This window comes from Dipodomys ordii, unplaced genomic scaffold (genome assembly GCF_000151885.1).
Source record: "Dipodomys ordii isolate 6190 unplaced genomic scaffold, Dord_2.0 Scaffold3, whole genome shotgun sequence".
Lineage (NCBI taxonomy): Eukaryota > Metazoa > Chordata > Mammalia > Rodentia > Heteromyidae > Dipodomys > Dipodomys ordii.
This window is the reverse complement of record NW_012267219.1, coordinates 19,493,993-19,519,443: the sequence shown is the minus strand read 5'-3', so window position 1 is coordinate 19,519,443 and position 25,451 is coordinate 19,493,993. Positions and strand designations below refer to the sequence as shown.

The 25,451-nt window shown below is 34.4% G+C and overlaps 1 protein-coding gene across 4 annotated transcripts in view; it reads left to right on the top strand.

Annotated features, from left to right (window-relative positions):
- Nucleotides 1-25,451, top strand: part of Ppfia2 (protein tyrosine phosphatase, receptor type, f polypeptide (PTPRF), interacting protein (liprin), alpha 2) — a 347,260-nt gene that overhangs the window by 74,542 nt on the left and 247,267 nt on the right. For 3 of the 4 annotated variants that reach the window (XM_013019213.1, XM_013019195.1, XM_013019203.1), the window contains one exon: nt 3,739-3,792. The exons of the other annotated variant lie outside the window; for it this stretch is intronic. In XM_013019213.1, coding sequence (XP_012874667.1) covers nt 3,739-3,792 — 54 coding nt within the window. The remainder of the gene's footprint in view (nt 1-3,738; nt 3,793-25,451) is intronic. 4 annotated transcript variants of the gene reach the window in all.

Sequence of the window (25,451 nt, the reverse complement as noted above, 5' to 3'; positions counted from 1 at the left end):
GTATCCCTATTTAAACGATTTGTTTTTTCCCTTCCCCTCCACAAATTATACCAACATCAAATACAGTGAAAGCAGGGGTTATACCGTGGGGGAGGAATATACAAAGCAACAAAATAATCACGTGGTACCTTATAAATAAGTTAGAAACAATAGCAAGAAAGTAAAACCACTTGTGTCCTTATCTTGGGGTTCATTTCGCCTAACATCATCTTATCTGACCTTTTCTGCTTGTCTCAAACATATACTAATTATTGCAATAAGGGAAACCATGGCACCTATGTTTCTTTGGGCTTGACTTACTTCACTTAAAATAATTTTTCCATTTCCTAACAAACGGGGCAATGCCATTCTGACCTCTATGATGAAAACTTAAAAAATCTGAAAACAGAAATCACAACAGAATTTAGAAAGTGAAAAAACCTCCCATGCTCCTGGATTGGAAGGATCAAGATCAACTTTTAGTTATCATTTAAACACTATGTAGCAATCCACATGTTAGTTCCTCAAAGGACTTATTTATTTTACCTGCTAATTTCATTGCATAAATGCATCTGTACACTGTTCATTATTCACACGTGAAAGACATCCTGTTTGCAGAAAGTGACAAGCTATGTTTAACTTGGGCATCTATCCAAGTAGGACACACTTTTTACTTGAAACTGAGCATAAGCTCAGGAATGTTTTAGTATTGAATGAATGAAAGAGACAGGATATGTATCTGTGCATCCTTTGAGCTACCATTCACAATCTGTGCTAAGATTACTTTACAATTCTTTTGATTTTTCCCCCAAGACCATGAAAATTTAATTTTTAAAAAGAAATCTAAAACATTAGCACAGCTTTTCTATGAAAGTAAAAGGTCTTCAGGATAGAATTTTTAAATCCATGAAGAACTACATAAAATACACTTAATTTTCTCTATTATATTTCAGAGCTCCATGAGAAATTCTGTGGTTAATACTGTATAATGCAGAAGTTTTTTTTCTATGCCTATGAAAAGAGTCATGCGTTTTCTCTAACAATCTAGCATCTCTTTCTTTATAATAATCTTTCACACAAACAGAACTTTATTTCCTGACCATACAGAAATTGCATCAAAGAGAACCATGGACCATATATTTATTTTCTGTTTATTTTATATTTCTGTCACTTTATGGCCTAGTGTTTTGAGTTCATTCCTAGACATTAAACAATTTTTAAAAAGTATATTTGAATTCAATAGGGACATTTCATTTTGTTTGCTAATTTAAGTTTCATATTTTAATACACAGGGAATTAATTTACTTAAAGTATTTAATAAGAGTATAAAAGAACATTTAGAACACAGGATTTACATAATTTGATTCTTTTGTTTTTTAATAGTTTTGGGAAACACAGGGATTTGAATTCAGGACTCTGTACTTCCTAGGTCAAGGTTTAGCCTTTGCCTTGGAGTAAGATTCTCCAATGTAACCATCAGCATATCTTGGAAGGTAGGTGCATGCCACTACATACATCTTTTAAGTGGTTTAGGTTGTTGTTGCTAATTTTTTGCCTGGGTTGGCCTCAAACTTTGATCCTCCTAATCATCACTGCCTGAGTAGCTAAGATAGATGCTAGCCAGTATACCCAGGCTGGTTGATGCTTTATGCCTTACATGAGGTTGGAATAGAGAATTTCAGCAATCTAGTAAAAATAGCCCTTTATAAATAGACATAACCAACAATGCAGCTATATCTAGTAAGATACTGGGAATTTTGGGAGCTAAAAAGCTGTCTTACACTAAATTTTGGAAAAAGAAAAAGCATTTAGTTTAAAATGTACTCAAAGGACAAAGTCATGGCATCAACTTTAATGGATTCTCTATTCCCTTTGTTCTCTGGAAGGGACGTACAGTATTTAAAGCAATTTCATAAAGTTATTTTGAAGTTAAAATGGGGAAGAAATGGAGAAGTTCTTTACACAGATGTGGGGTTTGGAATTTATATATATTTATATTTATATATATTTATTTATATATGTATTTATATCTCCTTATTTATATTTATATATGTATATATGTATATTTATATATGTATTTACATATGTATATATATAACATAATATATATACATAATACTACATATATATAACATAATATATATATATAACATAATACTACAGAAAAGATAATATAATAATTTTCTTTGCAAGTATGTTTGTGATTGCCTAATCACTTATGAGTCTTAATGGAATATGCATGTAGAACTTCATCCTCCACTGAGTTCCTCCTCAAAATCTGCTTCTTCTGAAGGAAACATTCCTACTTTTCCTTCTTTCTCTCCTGCCTTAAATAATTCTGTCATATGGTCATTTTGACTACATATTGTGTTGACTTCCCATTTTTAAAATAGTAGTAGGAAATAATATGATGAAACAATATGATTAGCATGATTCTTTTATTGCTCATAAGTCATTAGCTGTTATTTTAAGGATAAGTATTCCTTATTTTACCTCCATATGTTTAGTTAGCCATCTTTCTTGTTGACTTTCTAACTACAACTCTACTCCCAGGATTTGTATCTCTATCTCTTCAACATGAAGTAGGAAGGTAAGAAGTGATCAGATTCATAAGGAAGAGTCTAGCTGGAGGAATTATTCTTCAGTGAAACCTCAAACTCTTTATCAAGTATCATTGAACAGACAGGTGTTTATATTTTTGTGTATTTTGATTTTTTAAAAAATGTGAGATAGCCTAAACATTTAAAATGTGTAACATTTTACTTTAAAGTCTGGAATTCCACTTCAGAATAAGTTAAGTAAGGCTAAGTTATAATCATCATCATCTATGACCACATTCTCTCCAATTTTTCTCATTATCATTCATTTGTCCACTTTAAAAGTTACTTATAAGTAGTTGTAGAAAGGGCTTTCAAGTTAACACTTCCATTTATATATATATACTGAGTGCATTTTGGCCAGAATCACCTCTGATACCACTGACAAAGGTAATCTTATCTCAGGTATGACGTGTGATTATTGTAGATTGGATTGATCTCTGTAAAAGACCAGCTAGTCAATCTTTACCTTTTTTATATCTTACCTATTGACTAATAGAATGAAAGATAGATACTTTAATTTTTTGTGAGTGAAGCTTTTTTTGCTGTACTAATATTCTTGAAAACAATATATTAATTGCAGTCATTCTTTCTGTTATATGCTCACTTTACCTCTTTAGAGACAGACATCTTTTTCCTGCCTGGAGATATATTTTTGCATATTTCAAGCAAAAGTAACCTGTTTATGTTTTTATACACTAGAAAGAGCAGAGGAAATGTATCAGTTTCTAGATGCATGCTATTTGTTTAGTATTATATTATTCAAGATTGTGACAAAAGAGAATAAAAAGTAACTAAAGTATCATGCCTAACTTTGAAGCTAAAGGCAATATTATTCTGGCAGAGGAGGTAAGCAGAGATGCTCTTTGCTTGCTTTTTTAATATTTTATTTTATTGTTGAGATGCTGTAGAGAGGGGTTACAGTCACATAAGTAAGGCCATGAACACATTACTTGTGGATCATTGTTACCCCTTCCCTTCTTTGTTGTTGTCCCACTGTCCCTTCCCCACTCCTCCCCACCTCCCCTCCTCCCCCACCCCACACCCCAAAGTTGTAAAGTTCATTTCTAATATATTGTCCTGTGGGTATCTTTGTTGTAATGAGTCCTTTTCTGCTTGCTTTTGAGTAGCATTTTACAAAAACCACCTCTCTCCTTTTCAGGATATCGAATCCCTAACAGGAGGGCTGACTGGTTCTAAGGGGGCAGATCCACCGGTAAGTTGGATTCTTCCTTAAATTCAAGTGTTGAATTGTGTATACAGAGATCATTAGAGAGTTTGGGAACACTACTTATACAGATGCCTTTTGAAATATAGCTATTGCAGTTACAATTACAAAACTGTGACCTTGATTTTCAGGGTGGTCTGGTGTTTAAAGAAGTTTTAATTACTTGTAACATCCATCTCCATTTATTTCACTAATATAGGAAGGATGCTTCATTAGATATATCTTTAATTTACCTTCTGCTATGGACCACATTAATTGAGAGTTTATCATATTAAAAATGAATGTAAGATTTCAGGTACACGATATACTTTTTCTCTGAGAAAAATTATGTCTATAATATAAATAATACTGGTTTTTGACATTGATATTTCTTTCCTAATTAACCTAGAGTTTTCTAAGATAGAAAAGGTGTTTTTAGAGGACCTTGATGTTCTACTACTAGAACACCTTAGACTTTTCTGTAATTAAGATAAAATCTCTGTGACCTCAGGCTGAAGATATAAAGATGAATTCAAAGTATTTAACTAAAGTAGTAAGACAGATTCAATTATTTTAATAAACACTCAAATAATAAATTCTGGGCATTTAAGCTTTATCTTGAACACAGGTAACTCGGTTACCAGTAAAGTAGGCGTAGTACATAATGCCATTAAGGCAGAAGTGAGTTATTTTAAGATAACTCTTAATTGTAGCTCTTTCTTTCCCTTTTCTCTATCACATCTCTCGATGTTACTTAATCTCCATCACTTGCCCCTAAAAAAGGATTAACACATACTGTAGTTCTTTCCTTTTTTCCATCTGTATTTATCTAGGAACATGTATTTCCTTCAAATGACTATTTATATTTATGCACTAAGCCTATTACATCTGCCACATAATGCAAGATGAAATGTATATAAATCAACCCAGAAAGTACACCAATATAATTTATGGCTAGCCCTTAAGTATTGAATAACTGCTTATGTGATGTAATTTCATCTAATGCCTTGCACAGAGCTTATACTTAGCATTCAGTTTATAGCAGAACAGTAAACTATTTCCCTTACAATGCCTTTCCCACCTGTTCACTGATTCCAAGAGAACTCTACACGCAGAGACTAGCTGCTTTTTACAAGGTTGTGCTCTTTGTTCAAAACAAAACCATATACCTCTGTTCTGCAAGGAGTTACAAAATTGTGTCCATTATTTGTCTGTCAGAATGAGTTAGTTTAGCATATAAGAAGGAATGTTTCCAGACATAGGGATGGCTGTTGAAAGAAACCACTTTTGAGGAGGATAAAGGTCATGAGAAGGAAGGGTAGTGTTCTGCAGGTAAACTTCAATCTCAGTTTAACAGACAGTACTGCATAAACATTAGCTATCCAATGATAAATATTAGGTATCCAACATTTTATGCATTATGTTTCTAATCCAGATATATATTCGCATAGATATAGGTATAGATAGATCTATAGATAGATACATGTCTATATGTACCTATGTATAGGTATCTACATATATTTATGTATATGTATATATAGAGAGGGAAAGAGACAGAGAGACATACATAGAGATATTTATACATGAATATGACTTATACAATTGTGAAGATAAAGGTTCTTTCTTGGGGCCTGGTTACTGGATAAGTATTTTTTTCTAATGCTTCATTGTAGGAATTGAATGGTGATACATGTTTGATCACTTCTTGTCAAGTGTAAACGTGGAAATGTTAGAGTTTCAAAGAGCCTAGGTCCTTAGGAATATATTTGTGTGGAATTATTTCATCTCTCCTGTGGTTAAAGAGTTTTTTGGAGCACACTAGCAAAGGTTATGGAATAAAGTAACTTTCCTTAGGTCTTTGTGAGACATATCTAAAGCAGGAGTACAATGAGGGAAATGTGAAGATGTAATTGTCATGTAACTAGAGTTGCTTCAGTCGTTAGCGAATAAAGCCTTGGAGGTGGATTTAATTCAGTGATAGAACACTTGTTTAGAAGGTATGAGGCCCAGAATTTGCACTTGACAATTACATGAAGAAAAAGCTACTCTATTTACCTCTAGCTTAGAAAATTGCAAGTCGGGAAATTACTGCCTAGTTATACGTAGTTTAAATTTCAGTGGAAGTTTTATATTATTTTTCTTCCTTTAAGTTTGTCATAATAAGCTACTAAAATGTTATTGTCCATTTCTAAAGTTAAGTATTTTATAGAAGTATTTTATAGAAATGTTTGGAACATATTACAAAAACCATACTGTGATGGAATATTTACTGGTTAAAAAATCCAAAGTTTTAAAATTATCCATTGAACAGAATCTATCAAATCTTAATGGAATTGTTTCTCATGGGAATGCACAGTTGAGAAGTGATTTCTTTACCAGTATACTAGAAAGCTAAGATAAATCCTTAACAAAAAGATGAGGTGATTCGAACTGAAAATTCGGTTCTGGGTACACATATTAGGTTTTATTTCTAGAGCATTAGGAAAAATTGTGAAGCTTGTCTTATTTCAAATAGTGAGGCACATATAAAAGATTGTGTCTGATATCTAAATGCCATTATAAACAACTTTACATAATTGGTAAGAATAAATTTGAGGAACTCTAGGAATATTTGGCATTTGTATTTTAACAGTGCATGGTGCGAACTTCAATCAGTCCCAGTTTCAATCACAATAATACAATAGAGCTGTTCATTCATAATTTTCTGTGGTAATTCAAGTTTTATAATGGCTTTCTTCTGAAAAGAATTTTAAGAAGCATATTTTTAAATTGAGAAGCTGGAAATTAATTGCAAGAGCAATAGATCTTGCAGACTTTTCTAAACCTAGAAAAATAAATCCATCATCAAGAAGTATATGTTATATGCTAACTTAAAGCTGTCTCTGAAACATTACATCAAGGTTGTGTCATTAGCTGGTGTTTGTTTTCCATTCATATCAGTTATACTTGAGGGGTTAAAAGGTAGCTCATGGATAGAGTTCTTGCCTAGTGCTGAAAGCCCTCGGTTTGATCCCTAGCACAACCAAAACATTTAAAAAGTAGATCATATAATAAAATGTAGCATATAGTTACATAGTAAAATTAAAGTGGTTAATTAAATAAAAGTGGTTAAGTAAAATACATTTGGATTCTGTATACAGGTGCTGTACCCGTGGATGCAAATGCAAATCTAAAACTATTTATAAAATAATTCTCCCAGGCACCATTTGTTCATGCCTGGAATCCTAGTTAAACTGAGAAGGTTGAAATCTGAAGATCATGGTTCAAAGCCAGCCCAGGCAAGAAAGTCTGTGAGACTCTTATTTCCCATTAGCCACCAAAAGAAAAGATGGAAGTGGAGCTGTGGCTCAAATGGTAGAGCACTACTAGCCTTGAGCAAAGAAAGCCCAGGGACAGCACCCAAGCCTTGAGTGCAACAGGACCAGCAAACACATTCTTTTCTCTCCCTGCCCCAAAGGAACTTCATCTTTACAGAGTTTTCTTTATTTTTTGTTTTTACTTAACATGTACAAATATTTTATTTCTTCCTTCCTTAATAATTATTCCCTTAAAATACCACATAATTAGTATTTTATGTAGTATTTACATTGACCTGTGTATTAGAAGTAGTTTAAAAATGATATAACACAAAGTGCTAGACATGTGTCATTCATTTATATCCACATAGAATGCTATTTAATGTAAGGCCCTGGGACATCAAGAAAGTTTGGTATCTCTGATATTCTTGCCAATAACACTAAAGAATTTTAAATTATGATAAAATAATGTGTGGTTATGTTTTGGTATGTACTAAAAATTGGTTCTGAGATCCCCTTAATGAATATCAAATCGCACATTAAATTATAATAATTTAATTTTTTAATATTAAGAATGTTAACATGTGAAAAAATTGACAATTGTAAGGAATCAACATGTTTCATGGAGCAAATTGCCAACCAAGCCCTAGGAAGGGAATAATAGGGGACTAAGATCTCAGCTTTAGAGAACAAAGAGGAGTTTAGAATTGGTGAGTTAGGGTAGACTTTATGAATCCTACTTTGTAATTGTGTATCAGAGACATAGTGTCTGGAGAGCCCTTGCTATGTAGTTTCATGTAGAAATGAAACAGAAGGCCTTGTCAACCAAGGTTAATCCTATGAACCAGTAGCATAAACATGTAATCAGCTCTTGGGCTAGTGACTGAGTCTCAGTCTCCAGGTGGGATTTAGTAGATCTGTTTGTACATCCAAGTTTAATGATATACACTTGAGTAGACTAATACTTACAATGAGAGGTACTTCTATTTATAATCTTAAGAAAATATTATGATTATTAACTAGTTCTTAACTTGCTTACCATTCTTTATTTTTCCTATGAAATCTATTTTTTCTAAACTTCAAAAGGTTGTACAAGAGGGTAATAATTTAACATGTCCATATGAGTGTCCAGTGCTTTCTGTCCAGCGTTAATCTTCCCATCATTCTCCCTGATGTAATAAAAAGAAATAAGGGTAAATCTTACATGAAATGAAGCATATTGTGAAAGGTATTTCCTTGTGGCTACATTGGACAAAAGTGGAAACAGTTGTGTATTATTTCAGAATGCTGTCAGAATCCAGGATAAATTCACCTGGTTGTTTTACTCTGAAATCACAGCACAAGGCCAATGGGGATGTGAAATCTTTCTGATTGATTTTCTCCTAGTTTCTTTTGTACCTTGAATAATAAAGGCCATAAATTTGCTGTCTGAAGAACTTAGTTTTTTTAATTGCTCTAAGTTTCTTTTTGTCAAAGGTTAATGCTTTTCTAGACTGGGATGAAGAAGTCATTCTCATGTAATTTATCTCTTGGTGTGCACACTGTCCTGAACATTTTTAGCTCTATTAACTTTTTTCCACTGAGGATACAGAATTGCACATTTTGTGTTTTTGTACTTTCTGTTCTCATTTTATTGCTTCTTCATAGTTCTGAGCAATTTGGGTAAGACACTGAAGAATTTTTTTCTTTTTAACAATATTTTTATTAGCCTGACACTGGTGTCTCACACCTATAATCCTAGGTACTCAGGAGGCTGAGATCTGAGGATCACAGTTGAAAGCCAGCCCAGGCAAGAAAGTCCATGAGACTCTTATTTCCAAAAAACTACTCAGAAAAATCTGGAAGTGATGTTGTGGCTCAAGTGGTATAGCATTAGCATTGAGCACAGAGATACTCTGGGACAGAGACTAGGCCCTGAGTTCAAGCCCCAGGACCAGCAAATGTGTATTTTTATAGATATAGATATATTACATATATTCGTTATCTTTAAATAGTTGTGCAAATTAACATTCAACAAAGCAGTTTATGCATAAAATGCATCTTGATCAGTGTCATCCTTTTCAACATTCTCACCCATAGGCACAGAGTGAGATGAAATCAAGTAAGGTTATATCACTTAACAGATACAAATACAAAGGAACCAGAGAACTACCAAGGAACCAGAGAATTTAGGAAGGAAAGGAGAAATAAATGGTGTCTAATTTACAGTTTTTCCGTACTGAAATTTGCCAAGTTGGGGGGGGGCAGGGTGGAATTTACCTTTAAAGAAAAGAAACTGCATCTGCATAGGTCAACAAGCAAATATGGTGTCCTGTGCATAGTGAACGAAGGATAAGAAAAAGTACTGCAATAGAAGCTAGAAGCTGAAGCTGAAGCAAGATTGTGAGACATTTCAGAAGGGGAAATTGTATGCCTCACAAAATGACCGTAAGGAGCCCCTGACGTCTTTAAATAGTAGAGTCACATAAACAGATCATTTCTTAGGAAACATTTACTTAGCTCTACCTGGAGAGGTAATTAGAGAAAAGTCTAAAGCCAAAAGAGCAGTGGACCATCTGACATGCCACCAGCATGGGGAGAATAAATAGATGATTGCAATCTGAGGCTGGCTAAGGCCTAAAGACAAAAGGATCTGATTTTAGCCTCTAGTGAGTATGACGTAATGAGTTTCCACCCCGGTACTGCCAGAAAAATAAAGTAGTAAAAAAAGTTTGGCAGTCATCTGAAGATGTTGATAAAATTCTAATGGTGACTTTTGTGTACATTGTCAGATTCAGGGATACAAATTTTTCATGTCTCTTATATATGGACTTTTTTAAAGTTTGCTGGAAATTATAACATTGATGATCCGTGACTAGCAAGGGCAAGAGAGAGACTGGATAACATGTAACCAAACAATAATAACAGTAAGTTCAGTACAGTGGAGGGATTTTAGCTCACCTGACACCATATACACTATATCTTTTTTTTAATTTAATTTTATTTTATTTGTGAACATACTGTACAGAGGGGTTACAATTACATGGGCAGGATAATGCGTACATTTCTTACCAAGCATTGCAGCCTCCTCCTTTGTTTACCCTTCACATCCCTTCCCAGCCTCCCCCCTCCCCCGCAATCCCAATCCTTCTCCTTCCTCTCCCTTCCCCCCCCCCCTACACTATATCTTTTATGAACAACTAAAAAAGAGGAGCTCAAAGGTTTCAAGCGCAAAACCATGTTAAGAAGACAGATTATTCATTGTCCTGATTTGATTAGTATGTATTATATACTTGCATGGAAATAGAACACTAGTCTCCAAAATGATAAAGTACAATCATTAGATATTTGCCAACATTTTTAAAAACTAGGGAATAAGCTCTACTCAAGAAGACATTTTTAGTGGAAATTTAATTAAAAACAAAGCATGAAACCATATGAGTTTTAAAGTGATGCAAAACCAAAGGAGTGGGGTTGGGATTTAACTCAGTGCAAGTCCTCTGCTCCACAAAGTAAATAGATAAATAAATAAATATATTGACTCATGGGGTCTTGAAGCCATCGTCATTTCAAAGAACAGATGGTTGTTATTTAAGAGAAAGAGGAGACCAAAGTATGTATATGATGCATGCAAACAGTTGAGTTCAAGTGTGAGCTTTCTACTTTGGCAATTGATTGAATGAAAGGACTACATGTAGTGGAAAAAAAATACCTCATGAGGTAAGAACATCTGGAAGATGAATTGAGTTGGCCAAGTTGGTAATGAATGAATGATTTAGGAATTTAAAGATGAAATTTCATTTAAGCCATTTGATCTGAACTTATAAAAAAAAGTCTAATTGAAGGTACTGGGTTAGGTTGTGAGGAAAGTTGGCTGGGATAGAGACCATATAGGATATGGGTTGAAGAGATGACAATAGTAAAAAGAGAAAGTTCAATATATTGTGCTATATATTATCTTGATCTAACGAGTTCCGGATGAAAGCATTCCAAGTTGTTAGGAAGATTCAGGTCCTGGAAATGTCTGTGTGTGATATAGTACAAGGGGAATGAATCTCCGTGGATCAGCTGATATCAAGGAACTCATAGGTGGGGTTCTTAGTAATTTCTAGGGATATAGATTGCATTCACTAGAGGACCTGTATTCACTCACCGGGTGATGAACCCTCAATGCAAAGCAGAATTGGTTTCTTGAAAAACAAATGAAATTATATCACATTTACATCTACATATTTGCTGGATTCACATCAGTAGAAAATCACCAAAACCCAGAGTGGTTTTTATATTTTTTTCTTCACTTTCATGCCTTATAAGGGTAAAGGAACTGAGTTCTTACCTTTCTCTTCTTAGCTCCTTCTACTTGAACTGAACTACTTTGGCAATCTTTGTACCAGAAACATTTCACTTGCTAGGATTTTAGGATCTTGTCATTCTCTCTTGCCTTAATATCTTATTTATTCTTTAAAGTCTTTGCCTAAGTATCACATTCTTGATAAATATCTCTGATCTTTTCTATGCCCCTGTAGGTTTATTATTTATTTTGTTCTACAAGAATATTAACTTTGGATAAGGACTTTGTCAACTTCTAAGGAGAAACGATACATTTTCTCTCTGGTTCTGGAGGTTTCAGGCTCTGATTGTTGGTAGTAGGGGCAGCATATCTTGGTGGAATTGAATGGCAGGACAAAAACCTACCCACCAGCCTGCCCATAGTCAAAAAGGGACGAAGAAGAAAGGGCTAAGGTGCCATTAGTCCCTTGAATAGCATACACCTTAGGACCAGAAGACCATCTGCCTCACCTCCAAGAAGCACCAAGCTAAGAGTAAACCTTTAACCAATGTCTTGCCAGCATTCTAGGTAGGCCCAAAGTATGAGCCGTGTGTTGAGAAGACATGAGAATTATCAATTTAGTCCTACTCACGACTCCATTTCAGACTATGTTCATTGAAGTAGTAGTGAACACACATTGAAGTGATGGAAGATACAAGAAAGACTATTCACCATGAAGCACAGGCTTCAAAGGCACAGTGGCAGTTTGAGAAGAATGTGCCCTGACCAGTAAGAGAGGAGAACATACACAGGTGATTTACATAGTGAGCATCTGGTCTGTTCCCCCTAAGAGGATAAAACGTTACATCCAGGAAAAATTCAAAAAATTTGTATCAAACATATAAAGAGTGAGCTTCGACTACAAGTAAAACAGCAGAAATATATATATATATATATATATATATATATATATATATATATATGAATGTTAGATACATAATGGCATTTTGTATAGACCTTCTAACTGAGTTTCTTGATTTTTGTTAATTTTTGGTTTGGGTTTTGTTTTGTTTTTCGGTCATGGAGCTTGAACTCAGGGCCTGGGCACTGTCCCTGAGCTCTTTGGCTCATGGCTAGTCCTCTACCACTTTAAGCCACAGTTCCACTTGTTTTTTGAGTGGTTAATTAGAGATAAGAGTCTCACAGGGACTTTTCTGCCCGGACTGGCTTTGAACCACCATCCTCAGATCTCAGTCTTCATAGTAGTCAGGAGTTCAGGCCTCAGCAAAACATGGTAGTTTTGAAAGTGGATTCTGAGGTGTCTGATTCGGATTGAATTTTTTCATTCTTCCTTTTAGTAGGTGTTTGTAACATTGAGAGAATTTTGATTTGTTCTTGTGTTTCAGTTTCCTAAACTGTGTGATAACGATGATATAGACCCTCTTTCTCCAGGAGGTTCTAATTAATGTCTTGACACATGTCAGTGTGGAGAGTTGTTTAAGAAGTTGTATTAAGCAAAGCTATTTAACGTTAGTAATTATTTAAAATTTTTGGAACATATTAATATCTATTCAGTTAAATGTCTAAAGTTCAATATGTATTATTACAATTCGTCTATCCTTCAAGTGACTCTCCTACTTTTGTCCAATATGCTAATATCATTTCAATCACTAAATTTATTAGTATTTGCTTTTGTTGTTGTCCTTTTCTATGTCTATTTTACTATATTCACAAATTTTAAAATTAAATATACTTACATGTACTTATATATAACACACAACTATATAAAATATAAATCATTTATAAATACATATTTATGTATATATACATATATAGCATATGTTTATATATGTACACACAAATGTACAAATGCATATGTTTTATATATATATTTATGTATGTATATCCTCCTGTAGAAAGTGGAACAGATTTTTGAGTCTTTTAAGTTCTTTGATAAAGAGAGAAAGCTCTCTAATTGTACTGTTCTCATCTAACACAATAAAGTGGAGTTATTTTTATGTTTTTATCAAAGATGTTTATAATTTAGGATGTTTATCTAAAATATAGACAATTACAACTTGATACATATAATTGCTCTTTAAAATGTTATAACTATGAAGTACAGATAAAAGTTTATGGATAAAGCTTATCATCTTATTTCATTCCTAAGCTGATTTTTATTAGCATCAATTCATTGTGCAAGGGTGTTTCATTTTGAAATGTCCATACATGCAAACAACGTAGATTCATCAAACTCATCCCTCATTTTTTTTCCTCAACCCTCTCCCCCAATTCTCAGATTCTCAATATGCATCATTGTTCTGTTTGCACACAAATATATAAAGCATTTGACCCTAATTTCCTTCCCACACCCTGTTCATTTGCCCCATCTCTGACTAATTGCCCCCCCCATAGAACTAGTTTTACCTTCCTGTCATTATTTTTATGTGAATGCTAATTGTTCAAAGGAGTTACATCATATTTCTTAACATTTGTATGTTCAACGCTATCTATCTATGGATCAGTCGATCGATCAATCGATCGATCTATCTGTCTGTCTGTCTGTCTATCATCTCTTTATCTTTCCATTAAGGGACTTGAACTCACGTTCTGGACATTGTCCCTGGACTTGTTTTGCTCAAGGCTAGCATTTTATTACCTGAATTACAGCTCCACATTCAGCTTTTTGGTAGTTTATTGGATATACAAGAGTCCCACAGACTTTCCTGTACAACCTGGCTTTAAAATGTCATCTCAGATCTCAGCCTCCTGGGCAGCTAGTATCACAGGTTCAAGTCACTGGCAGCCAGCTTATATTCAATACTTTCAATCAAATTGATTCTCATGTAATCCATCTTTTCCAATTCCCCATACATCCTATTATTCAACAACTTTCAGTGAGAAAACACTTTGGTAATATCAGCAAGTACTTGGTACTATTGTAGACATTTTGGAAAAAAAAATAAAGATAACAACTCAGGAATATCAACTTTTGTTCTGACATTGACAATTGTTCTTTTTAAGATTTAAATATATAAATGGTACATAATACACAAAAATAATAATCATATGTTGTTTTGAGAGTACTTTGTTTTATTGGAAGTCTTGTTTTGAGGGATGATAGATCTTGAGGAGATATTCTGCATTACATTAAAATCCTTCCTCTTAGTGGTAGTAAACAGGAGTTTTGAAGTTTATTTCAATTTTACAGAGTTTAGCAAACTACTAAAGTTAGCTGATGCAGCATGGTTAGAGTATATCAGCTTGGACTTGATTGTAGAACTTATGTACAATACAAGATTAAAATTGATTTTTAGATATTGGTCTCAAAATTATTTAATACCCTGAGGCAACAGGGCATGTGCAAATCCAGGCCTGCTGCCACTGCTTCTCCAGGGATTCCAATGAGGTGATACTCTATTTCCTTTGGCTAGAGGACTGAAAACCTAGTATTCTGACTATTTGTCCCTTTTCAGTCATTGATATTTATTAAAATATGGACAAATAGGAAACTTTAACCCTGCTTTGTCTTAGAATTTTCCACTTTTCCTTCCAGGGATTTTCAAGGATGAGAAATAATTAAGCCTACCATAAACTATTCCTTATCTCTCTCCCTCCCTCTCTCTCTCTCTCTCTCTTTCTTTCTCTCTCTCATATATCTATCTATAATTTATTAATTTTAAAGAGTGCTCATCTAGAAAGTAAAGAGCTGGTTCTAGTAACTTTTCTATAAGGATAAAGTCTTTTCAAATGCCCTCAGTGAGGGAAATATGAATCAGCAAAATGCAAATGTTGGAAATCGCATGCATATTTGTTCCTTGCTTTTACTTAGCATTAATTATAGTCACTGCAGGCAATTTAAAAGGAATCTGATTGTATATTCATAACAAATTAAAGTTGGAACTTTGCAGAATTCTTGCTTACAATTAAAATTTGTGTTGATTCAAGAATACTATATAACAAGAATATGCCCTAAAGATTTAAAGATAGAGTCTTCCTTTCCACTGAGATATTTGAAGCTACTGAGCATTTAGAAAATTGTAAGTGTCATAGGAAGAAGAGAGAAAAGTTATAATGTTAAAATTTTAATATTTTATCTATACTTCATCAAGGTCTTCTGAAGGGCATTAAAATATTCACATAAAGTAAAAAGCTATACTTAAATCTTACTTATAAGAATATATGTATATATAAACATATATACATATATAAACATATATGCATATATATTATGCATATAGAGAGCACTTTGAATGTGACTATTTATTATAGTAAAAACTATAGAAAATTTAGCTAGTCTCCAGTATGAATGCCTATAATCCTAGCTATTCAGGAGGCTGAAACCTGAGGATCATAGTTCAAAAGTAGCCCAGAAAGGAAAGTCTAAGACTCTTATCTCCAATTAGCCACCAAAAAAACTGGAAGTAGAGCTGTGGCTCAAGTGGTAGGGTGCTAGCCTTGAGCAAACAAAAGCTCAAGGACAGTGCCCAGGGTCTGAGTTCAAGCTCCAGGACCAGAACACACACACACACACATGCACACATACTTAAAAATATTACATCTTAAAAGTACTGACTTAGAATTGCTGACTTTGCTTTTTCTGGGTGGTTTATTGGAGATAAGAATCTCACACTTTCCTGCCTAGGCTGGCTTTGAACCCAGATAATCAGATCCCAGCCTCCTGAGTAGCTAAGATTACACCTATGAGCCACTGGCACCTGGCTGTTACTATTTTCTCTTTTATTGAAAACGTGTTCTTCAAAAATCTTCTTAGATGCTCATGCACAGTGATGTTTTATTTAAATCTGTTGCCAAAAAAAACCAATAATTTACACAACAGTTAATATTCCAGACACTATACTTTTTCTAACTTCTGGGGTATTGGGTGGGAGGTTAAGAAATAGTAATGGAAGAAGGTGACTATATGAAAGTATATGTATGGAATGTACACTTGCTTTGTACATACACAAATGCCTTGATATGTCAATTTCTGTTCTTAGTTTAATATTAACAAGTTTCAGCATGTTATTTCATATTATATTTGAATTTCCCTTTATTTTCAAAGAAGAACTAACCTGACTGCATCATACTCCATGTGTCTCTTCACACGTGTAACACATTTTCTTACTCAGATTTTAACCCCAAACTTTCAGTACTCCAAATCTAAAATTTCAGTACCCCAAATCTCTTACTTTGCTTGCATATTGGCATTTTTCTTCAGATGTAAAAATCCAATGTAAATACTTTCTAGGTAACAAATGTTATTTCATTGCTCACTTGGAACTTGCATGTATGTGGCCCAGAGCAGTATGCAAAAAAGAAAGATAATCTCTCCTGTCAGAATTTTAACTAATGCCGCCACCTGGTGGTTCAAAGTGCTTAAGCATTTACATAAAATGGAATGATGAATATCAGAGGTATAAGAGATCATTAGAAAACATCTTTTTTTTTAAAGCCTTAAAAACAATTTGAAATTTAAATGATTTTTTCATGAAATAGACCAACAAAATCAGTTGCAACATTTAATTGCTAATTACTTGTGTGTAAATAATATGTGCTTACTAAGAATGACCATGAAATAATAAATATGATCATAAAAAACTGCAGATGTGAACCAAATAAAAAGGGCTTTGCCTTCTCAATAGGAACTCAAAGCTGAGTAAGTTTCTCAACCTTCATGCAGAGTGATGGACTAGGTACATTCACCTGAGCCGCATTCCTCTTTGCCTTTGTTTGTTTCCACCTGTCTCCTCTTTTCTGGTACTGGCTTAAATCCCGGAGCCTCACACTCATGAGGATCCTTGCTTAAGGCTGACACTCTAACATTTGAGCCACACCTTCAGCACTTTTTGAGTTTTTAAATTGGAGATACACTCTACTGGTCTCTTCTGCTGAGCTGGCTTCAAACCTCTATGCTCCAGATCTCAGCCTCCTGAGTAGCTAGAATTAGAGATTGAGTTCCCGGCCACGTAGTGACTAGAGGTATTTTCTAGGGGTATATTTCCACTATGTGGATTTGACAGTCAGTGGGATCAGTCAAATGGGTTTTACATAGCTACATCTCTTCTGAGGTGGGCACAGGAAGTGTGTATGGGGGCAGTGAGGCAAACGTGGGCGACTAATGGAGGAACCAAGGAGAGAGGTGAAGCTGGAAACTTCGTAAAAGGCTTCTGGTGTGATGAAGTCCATCCTCAATCCAGAATGGTTGCTTACACAACAACAACAACAAAATATAAAAATTCACTATAATGGGAATTCTGAGTTTGCTCTGTACCCCTTTACCGTCTAACTCTGAATGATCCATGTGTTTTGGAGGCGTTCTTTCTCTTTTCATATGCAATAGTAAACTATAAAAGATCAGTTGCAATTAAGTCTTTTTTTGGGTAATCCAATTTCAGGTGCATCAAATACAGTTACTCACCTGGTTTTGTTTTTGTTTTTTAAACAAACTCATGGTATCATCATTCAACCTGTCTATAAGTTTTACCAAGAGCCTTATTTCAGAAAATTATAATCATCAAGATGCTGGGTTGTATTTTTCTTTTGTTGTTATTATTATTTTTAGTGGTGTTATTATTTTGATTGAAGCCTTGTGCTTGGACAGAAGCCAATTTCCATCTGAACTATGCTTCTAGCCCTGTTTTGCTTTATTTTTCTTCAGGTAGGATCTTTCTTTTGCTTGGGGGTGGCCTCAGATTTTCATTCTTCTACATATACCTACTGAGTAGATTGTATTACAAGCATACACTACCACATCCATATAAAATCCATCCCATTTTACCTCTTCCCTCATTCAAACAATTTAATTTCCTTATATTCTTATGTGTTTCTGTACTGGCCTAAAAATCCAGCTGTAGCTATTGCTTTCTCCATGTGGAATAGATAATATTAAATGGAATTCTACAAGTAAAATCAAAACTATGCATTTCACATAATAAGGACACAAAATGATATTTATTCTCAGGGTCCACATTTTTCTTAGTAGTGTTTTGAATAATATCTTGGTGACAAGGTAAACACATCTAAAGAGGAATAACTCATTTGAAAATAATGCGGAAGCCAGATTTAGTGGTTCATAACTTTAGTCTCAGCCACTCTGGATGTAAGGAAGGAGGATTACTTGAGCCCAGAAGTTGTACACAGTAAGAGCCATTCAATGATGATGATGATGATGATGATTATGATGATGGTGATAAATATTGGTGTCTAGGGAACTGGACATTTAAAACTATAGTTTTATACAGACCTCAGTAATAAAGATTCTTATAGAGAGATAGTTGAAACCATGGGAACAAAGGAAATCTGGAGCAAAAATTTGTACAACAAAAAGAGCAGGCAGCCAGAACCAGATATTTAAGACTTCAGAAGACCATATTTTGATTAATTTGGCAAATTTGGTCAGATATGTAGGATAAGGTGAAATTCCTGTTGTTGTTTGCTACTTTGGCACTATGTTCTGCTCATCTGGTTTTTAGTCACTACACCATAAGCGACTTGTTAGAATCCTAGTTCCCTGAAAAGCCTTATTTTGGATATTTTCTGATTCCTGTGCTTGACAATCTCACCCCAAAGTGGAGTCTAGATAAATAATAACAGCACAAGAACTATTGTAATTGACCAAGAAGGTATAAGATTCATGGTGTAAATCACTCCCAAAATTTAATAGTGTTCCATATAGTGCATAAATATGAAATTTAGATAAGCATATATACATATATATCTGTATAACTTCATGTATAATCTCATTCATATTTAGGAGTTATCAAGAATGGAAAAGTTGCTTATTTATTTGTTTATTTATTTACTTATTTAAGAGCCTGGATTTTGAACTCAGGAATTTGTGCTTACTAGATAAGAGCTCAGTAATGACATACTTCAAAACTTTAAACTATAATAATAATAATAATAATAGACATTAAACTATAATAATAATAATAAACCAGATAGAAGATGCTCATTTGTGATCTCTGTATTCACCTTCCTTAAAATTCAAAAACTCTTTCAAAATTGAAAAAACTGTTTTACCCACAGGATATTATATTTAATTGCTGACATTAGGACAACTAAAATTCTTGACTGAGTAGTTTGTTTTGTAAGTGTAGTTTAAGGAAATGTGTGAGTCACACTTGAGGTGGGAAGAAATGAGGGTGGTTGTATTTTTATTTTCCTAGGTTGTGGGTGGTATTTTGATATGTTGGGTATATTTCAAGGTTTGGGAGTGAATGTTCTATTGTAGTTTCTATTTTCTTTTGTCAGGGATGTGCACCACATTGATTTTATCCCTGAAGATGGTATTTGGAAATTTGAGTGAGGGAGCAAAATTTAAGAGAAGCAAAAGAGCATGTGTTGGGGGGCAGGGTGGGGCGGATACTAGCAAACCTGCTCCTACACTATTCATCTAGTATTGCTGTTGTTGGTCTAGTTTCTTCATGAGGATTATCTAGTGAGGAACAAATTGTTGTCTTTCATATTTGGTGCACTAAAGGCATTTACACTTCCCTTGCTATGACATTAGCACTTTCTTTAAAGGGAGATAGGAAAAAGTGACAAGTCACTAAAGTAGAAATGAGGAGGAGGTTCCAAAATACCGTAAAGTGAGAAGGTTATTTAAGATGAAAATTAGGAAAAACAAAATCTGCTGTCTCCATCATTAGGGTGCCCAAAGAAAGCCTTGCATAGAGAATGCAAATTCATAAAATAATCATCACCTGACATAATTTGTCTTTTGATAAAAATAATTAAGCATACATTGTTCAAAGACTTATCCTCAGCTCTACTTGTCTCCAAAAGTATCCCTACCACTGGCTTCTACTACAGTATAAAAGGTATTTATACAATAAAAATCATCTCTTAGCATTAATTTTTGTTATTCATAATGAAGGTTTTTCCTGAGTTCTAAATTTATTTTATTAGGAAATCACAAAAGCTTTCCATGTGCAAATATACTCTGTAATTTTCAAAATTTTGTAAAGTATAGGTGGTTTTATTGTCCAGCTAGGTACTAAGTTGAAAATCCAGATATCAGATGTTATTATTAATTCAAGAAAATCCAAACTTCACTTTATTTGCAATGAAAAACTGTATTGCTTTTGTCTTTCAACGTTCAACTTAACAACAGCCTCTTCATTGGATCCCTTACGAACAGTGTCACTTCCTGAAGTCAGTCTCTGAATTCTCTACCAACTGTCCTTTGACTTGTGTGACTGAATATAGCACAGCTGTAGAATATGCTAGAGAAAATATGCACTGCAAGCATGGGAGGCAGAGTACAAGGAAATAGACTCTTGCATTTTGTGAAATTTGGCAGTTTTATGAGTTCCCTCAGATTTATAACTCATAAGAAAAGTAATAAGAATTAGTGTTATACAAAGTTTTCCAGTAAAGTCAACAATAAATGAAGCTATTAGAGCACTGAGAAATTAGATAACCATGATAAGAAAATATAGTGATGGGTAAAAATTAATGGTATAAACTTCAACAGAAAAGATGTTTGTAACTAGTAAGTTAGTTTGGTAATGCAGAGAAAAGAAAATATTATTTTTCTTCTTTGAAAAGTGAACAAAAGCTAGAATAGGTTCATGAAAGACAAGCATTATAGCTTTCTATGCCTTTTTAGATTTATATTTGTGTGCATTTTTTTTGTTTTGCTTTTGTTTTTGTCTTGTTAGTCCTGGAGCTTGAATTCTGTTCTGGGCAGGACATTGTCTCTGGGTTTTTTTGTTTGTTTGTTTGTTTTTTCTGCTCAAGGCTATCTCTCTACCACTTGACCCAGAGCTCTACTTCCAGCTCTTTTGTGGTTAACTGGAGATAAGAGTCTCATGAACTTCCTTGCCTGGGCTGGCTTTGAGCTGCAATTCTCAGATCTCAGCCACCTGAGTGGCTAGCATTATAGGAGGGAGCCACCAGTGCCTGGCTTTATATTTGTATTTTTGAAAGAGTTGTCCATCCTTTATCTTTATGTGTTGTAGATATCAGGTAGTTTGAAACTGTGCTTCTGAATAGCCATGACAGATGATACATGATACCAGGCACTATGCAGGACATAGGACTATCCTTAATTTTGTCTCTTTTTCATATAGCTGTAAGCTCTGGGGCAACTGGACCCAATTTTTCCCTCATTAATACTGATAAACATCCTTCTTTGGCTATAATAATTGCTCAGTATAAGTTGAATCAATATTATAATTTAATAATTGTTTTATGGTTTAGAAGTTTCATGGTTTAATAGATGAATCAGTCATGCAAACACATGCTGTTGTTATGATATTAAAAAGTGATTCTTAATGTAGCTGCTTGGCATAGAGTTGGACATACCTTGAGCTAGGTGTGCAAGTACTTTCCAAACGGGCAAAGGGAAGTAAAGTTTGGGAAACCAATGAATAATGCAGAACAATGTAGTAGCATGGATAAAGACAGAGAAATCATGGGATATATTTTAGGATATATATTATTAGACAGACTTAGTGGGAGAGTGCTTTAAAAATAGTGAGGTTGTCAGTTATGAAGGTTTTTGACTAAATCTTACTCTGATCTCGAAATCTATATGTTTGTTTTTTGTTGATATTTTTAATGTCAGAGAGCAATCTGGACACAATCATATTTGTGTTTGTGAACTAGCCACTACTAACAGTGTGGAGATTCATGTTTAAAAGAGAGAATAGATGTATGGATAGAGTCTAGAGCTATAATAGCATAACAGATAATGTATTATTATTTTTTATGCCAGTCCTGGGGCTTAAATTCAGGACCTGGAAACTGTCCCTGAGCTTCTTTTGCACAAGGCTAGCACTCTACCACTTGAGCCACAGTGGCAATTCTGCCTTTTTCTACTTATGTGCTACTGAGGAATTGAACCCAGGGGTTCACGTATGTTAAGCAAGCATTCTACCACTAAGCCACATTCCCAGCCAAGTATTTATCTTATAGCTGTATATTTGCTTTCACATTTAAGTATAAGCATCATATCTTGCAAAATGAATGAAAAACAGAAATTGGTGGCCAATGGCAAAATTTATTGAAGTTTAAACAAGTGCTAAAACAAAACTTTTTTTACATACATACATACATTTGTGTACTTGTAAATGTGTGTGATTGTATTTTCCAAATATAGCCATTATTATATCTCATATTTCATGTTTTCTTAAAATATGATTTGACTTTGACACTATTCCCAATAAAATGAGCATCCTTCTTCCTTCTCATGGCATCTGAGGTCTGAGATGGCTTGTCGCTGTGGCGGAAATGATGCCATGTGAATGCTCTGGGCACATCTTAGAAAGTAATACAGCTTCCACTTAGCTTGTTTTCAGTGAGTGAGCTCAAACCAGCACATTCAAAGAGGCTTCCAAAACAAGTCAGGCATGACTCTTTCAGCTAACAGCACAGCTGGGGTCCAGCTGACATCCAGCACTATACCACACATATGAATAAAAGCATCTGCAGTTGCTTTCAGCACACAGCTGTAAAGGCTTTTCATGCTTTTCTGGTCGAGGCTACAGGCATTACTGAACAAAGACAAGCTGTATTCGCTGTAATCTTTTGGAATTCTTGACCTAAAGAAGTCATAAAATCCTAACCAAAAAAATCATCATTTTCTGTCATTACATTTTTTTTAATGCCATGGTCACTAGAAGTGAATGTATGTCTGCATTCCTTTCATAAAATAACTTGGATTAGTAAATGGTAGCACTCATCTATTTTTGCTATCAAAGTAAGGAATCAAGACTGTTTCGATGTGAAAAGTTTTCAACATTATCAAGGTCCAGGAGATTCTCAGGATGTAAACGTTTTCAGCATTAGCAAGGTCCAGGAAATTCTCAGCAAGCATATATGTGGAAGGGGATCTGAGTTTCCAGAAGCACAGGAGCCATTTCAAGTGACTGTTCATTCAAAATTCAGTAGAGTAAAATGGAAAACTTGTCATGGCTACTCCCATTTTCTGGCATGAGTTGATCTGAATGAATCCTGAAACAATAAATTCCAAATATGTTACATTTTGAGGATGTATTAAAATTATTTCTGCTTAATGACAGTGAGGATGTATTAGAGATTACACATAATATGTGTTGTTATTTGTAATAATACATCAATCAAATTTCAAAGGACTATTAACTGAAAGATTAGAAATAATATTCAGAAATGACAAATGAAAGAAACTTAGAAATCAGAAAGTGAAACAAACAAAAGTGAAAAAAGAAAAGAATAGCCAGGCGCTGGTGGTTCAGTCCTGTAATCCTAGCTACTCAAGAGGATGAGATCTGAAAGTTCGGAAAGTCTGTCAAACTCTTATCTCCAATAAGCCACCAGAAAACCGGAAGTGGCGCTGTATCTCAAGGGGTAGAGAGCTAGCCTTGAGCTGAAGAGCTGAGGAATAGCACTCAGGACCAGAGTTCAAGCCCCATGACCAACAACAACAACAGAAAAGAACAGAGAAGTCATGGACTCCCCTTTTCCCTTCAAATCTATGTATAATAATAAAATAAATATTATTACACTCTCATATTAAATAGACTTTCTATCACTGTGATAAAATACCTGACATAACTTAAAGTAGGAAGGATTTATTTTGGTTCATGGTTTCAATTCTTAGTTTTTGGCTCCATTGAAGGGCACACATTCACTTAAAAATATTATTATAAAGTTGATGTACATAAGTTACAGTTGCATAAGTCAGGTAATGAGTGTATTTCTTTTTGAACAATGTCACCTCTCCTCTCATTTTCTCTAAGTTTTTCCTTCCCAACCTCCCACAAGTTATATAGTTCATTTACAACATAGTATCTAGGGAGTAACACTGCTGCACTTATTTACCCTTTGTCCCTCCATTACTGTGCTCATTCCCCTTACCCTTTCCAAAACAAATGCATACAAGACAAGAGAGAGGTACATTTACCCAAACGATCACAAACAAGTCCATTCTACAGCTACCAGCACAACTATGTTTATTGCAGCCTTATTTACCATAGCTAAGATATAGAACCAATCCAGATGCCCCTCAGTAGATGAATGGATCAAGAAAATGTGGTATATATATATATATATATATATATATATATATATATATATATGCAATAGGATTCTATGCCTCCATCAGAAAGAATGACATTGCCCCATTTGTTAGGAAATGGAAAGATTTGGGAAAAATTATGTTAAGTGATGTAATCCAGGCTCAAAGAAACATAGGTCCCATGGTTTCCCTTATTTTCAATAACGAGTATATGTCTAGGACAAGCAGAAGATGTCAAATATATGTACATATGACCATTTAACCTGATGCTAAGCAAAATGAACCCCGAGATAGGCACACAAGAGTTTTTATCTTTGTTGCCGTTCTTTTTAGTGTACTTATAATGTACTATGTGATTTTTTTTATGTTTCTTTGTATGTTCTTCCCCCATGGTACAACCCCTTTTGTCACTGCATTTGATACTGGTGTTCTGCATCTTGCACATACATTTTTCTAATCTGGGGAGGGGAGGGGAAATGACAAAATGAAGAAGTAAGGATACAGGATGACCCATTGTAACAATGAGATTTACAAGACAGTATGTTGAAAACAATTTTTTTCCTTTCTTTTCTTTGTGTGAAAATACCATGCAGAGGGGTAACAATTACATGGGCAAGGTAATGAGTACATTTCTTATCAAGCATTGTTGCTTCCTCCTTTGTTTCCCCTTTCCATCCCTTCCCATCTCCCCTCTCCCCAAGCCCCTTCCCCCCCTCCCTGCCCAAAGTTGTAAAGAATTGTTTTTCGACATAACATCTTGTACATCTCATTGTTGCAATGGGTCCACCTGTATCCCTAGTTAAGCAATTTGTTTTTTTCCTTCCCCTCCACAAATTATACCAACATCAAATACAGTGAAAATAGGGGTTATACCATGGGGAAGGGACGTACAAAGCAACAAAGAAATCATCTTATAGATATGTCAGACAGAAATAATTGTAAGAAAGAAAAAAACCACATTTGAATCCTTATCTTGGGGTTTATTTCACCCAACATCAACTTATCTGACCGTTTCTGCTTGTCTCAGACATATACTAGTAATTGCAAATAAGGGAAACCATGGGACCTATGTTTCTTTGGGCCTGGCTTACTTCACTTAATAGAATTTTTTCCAAAT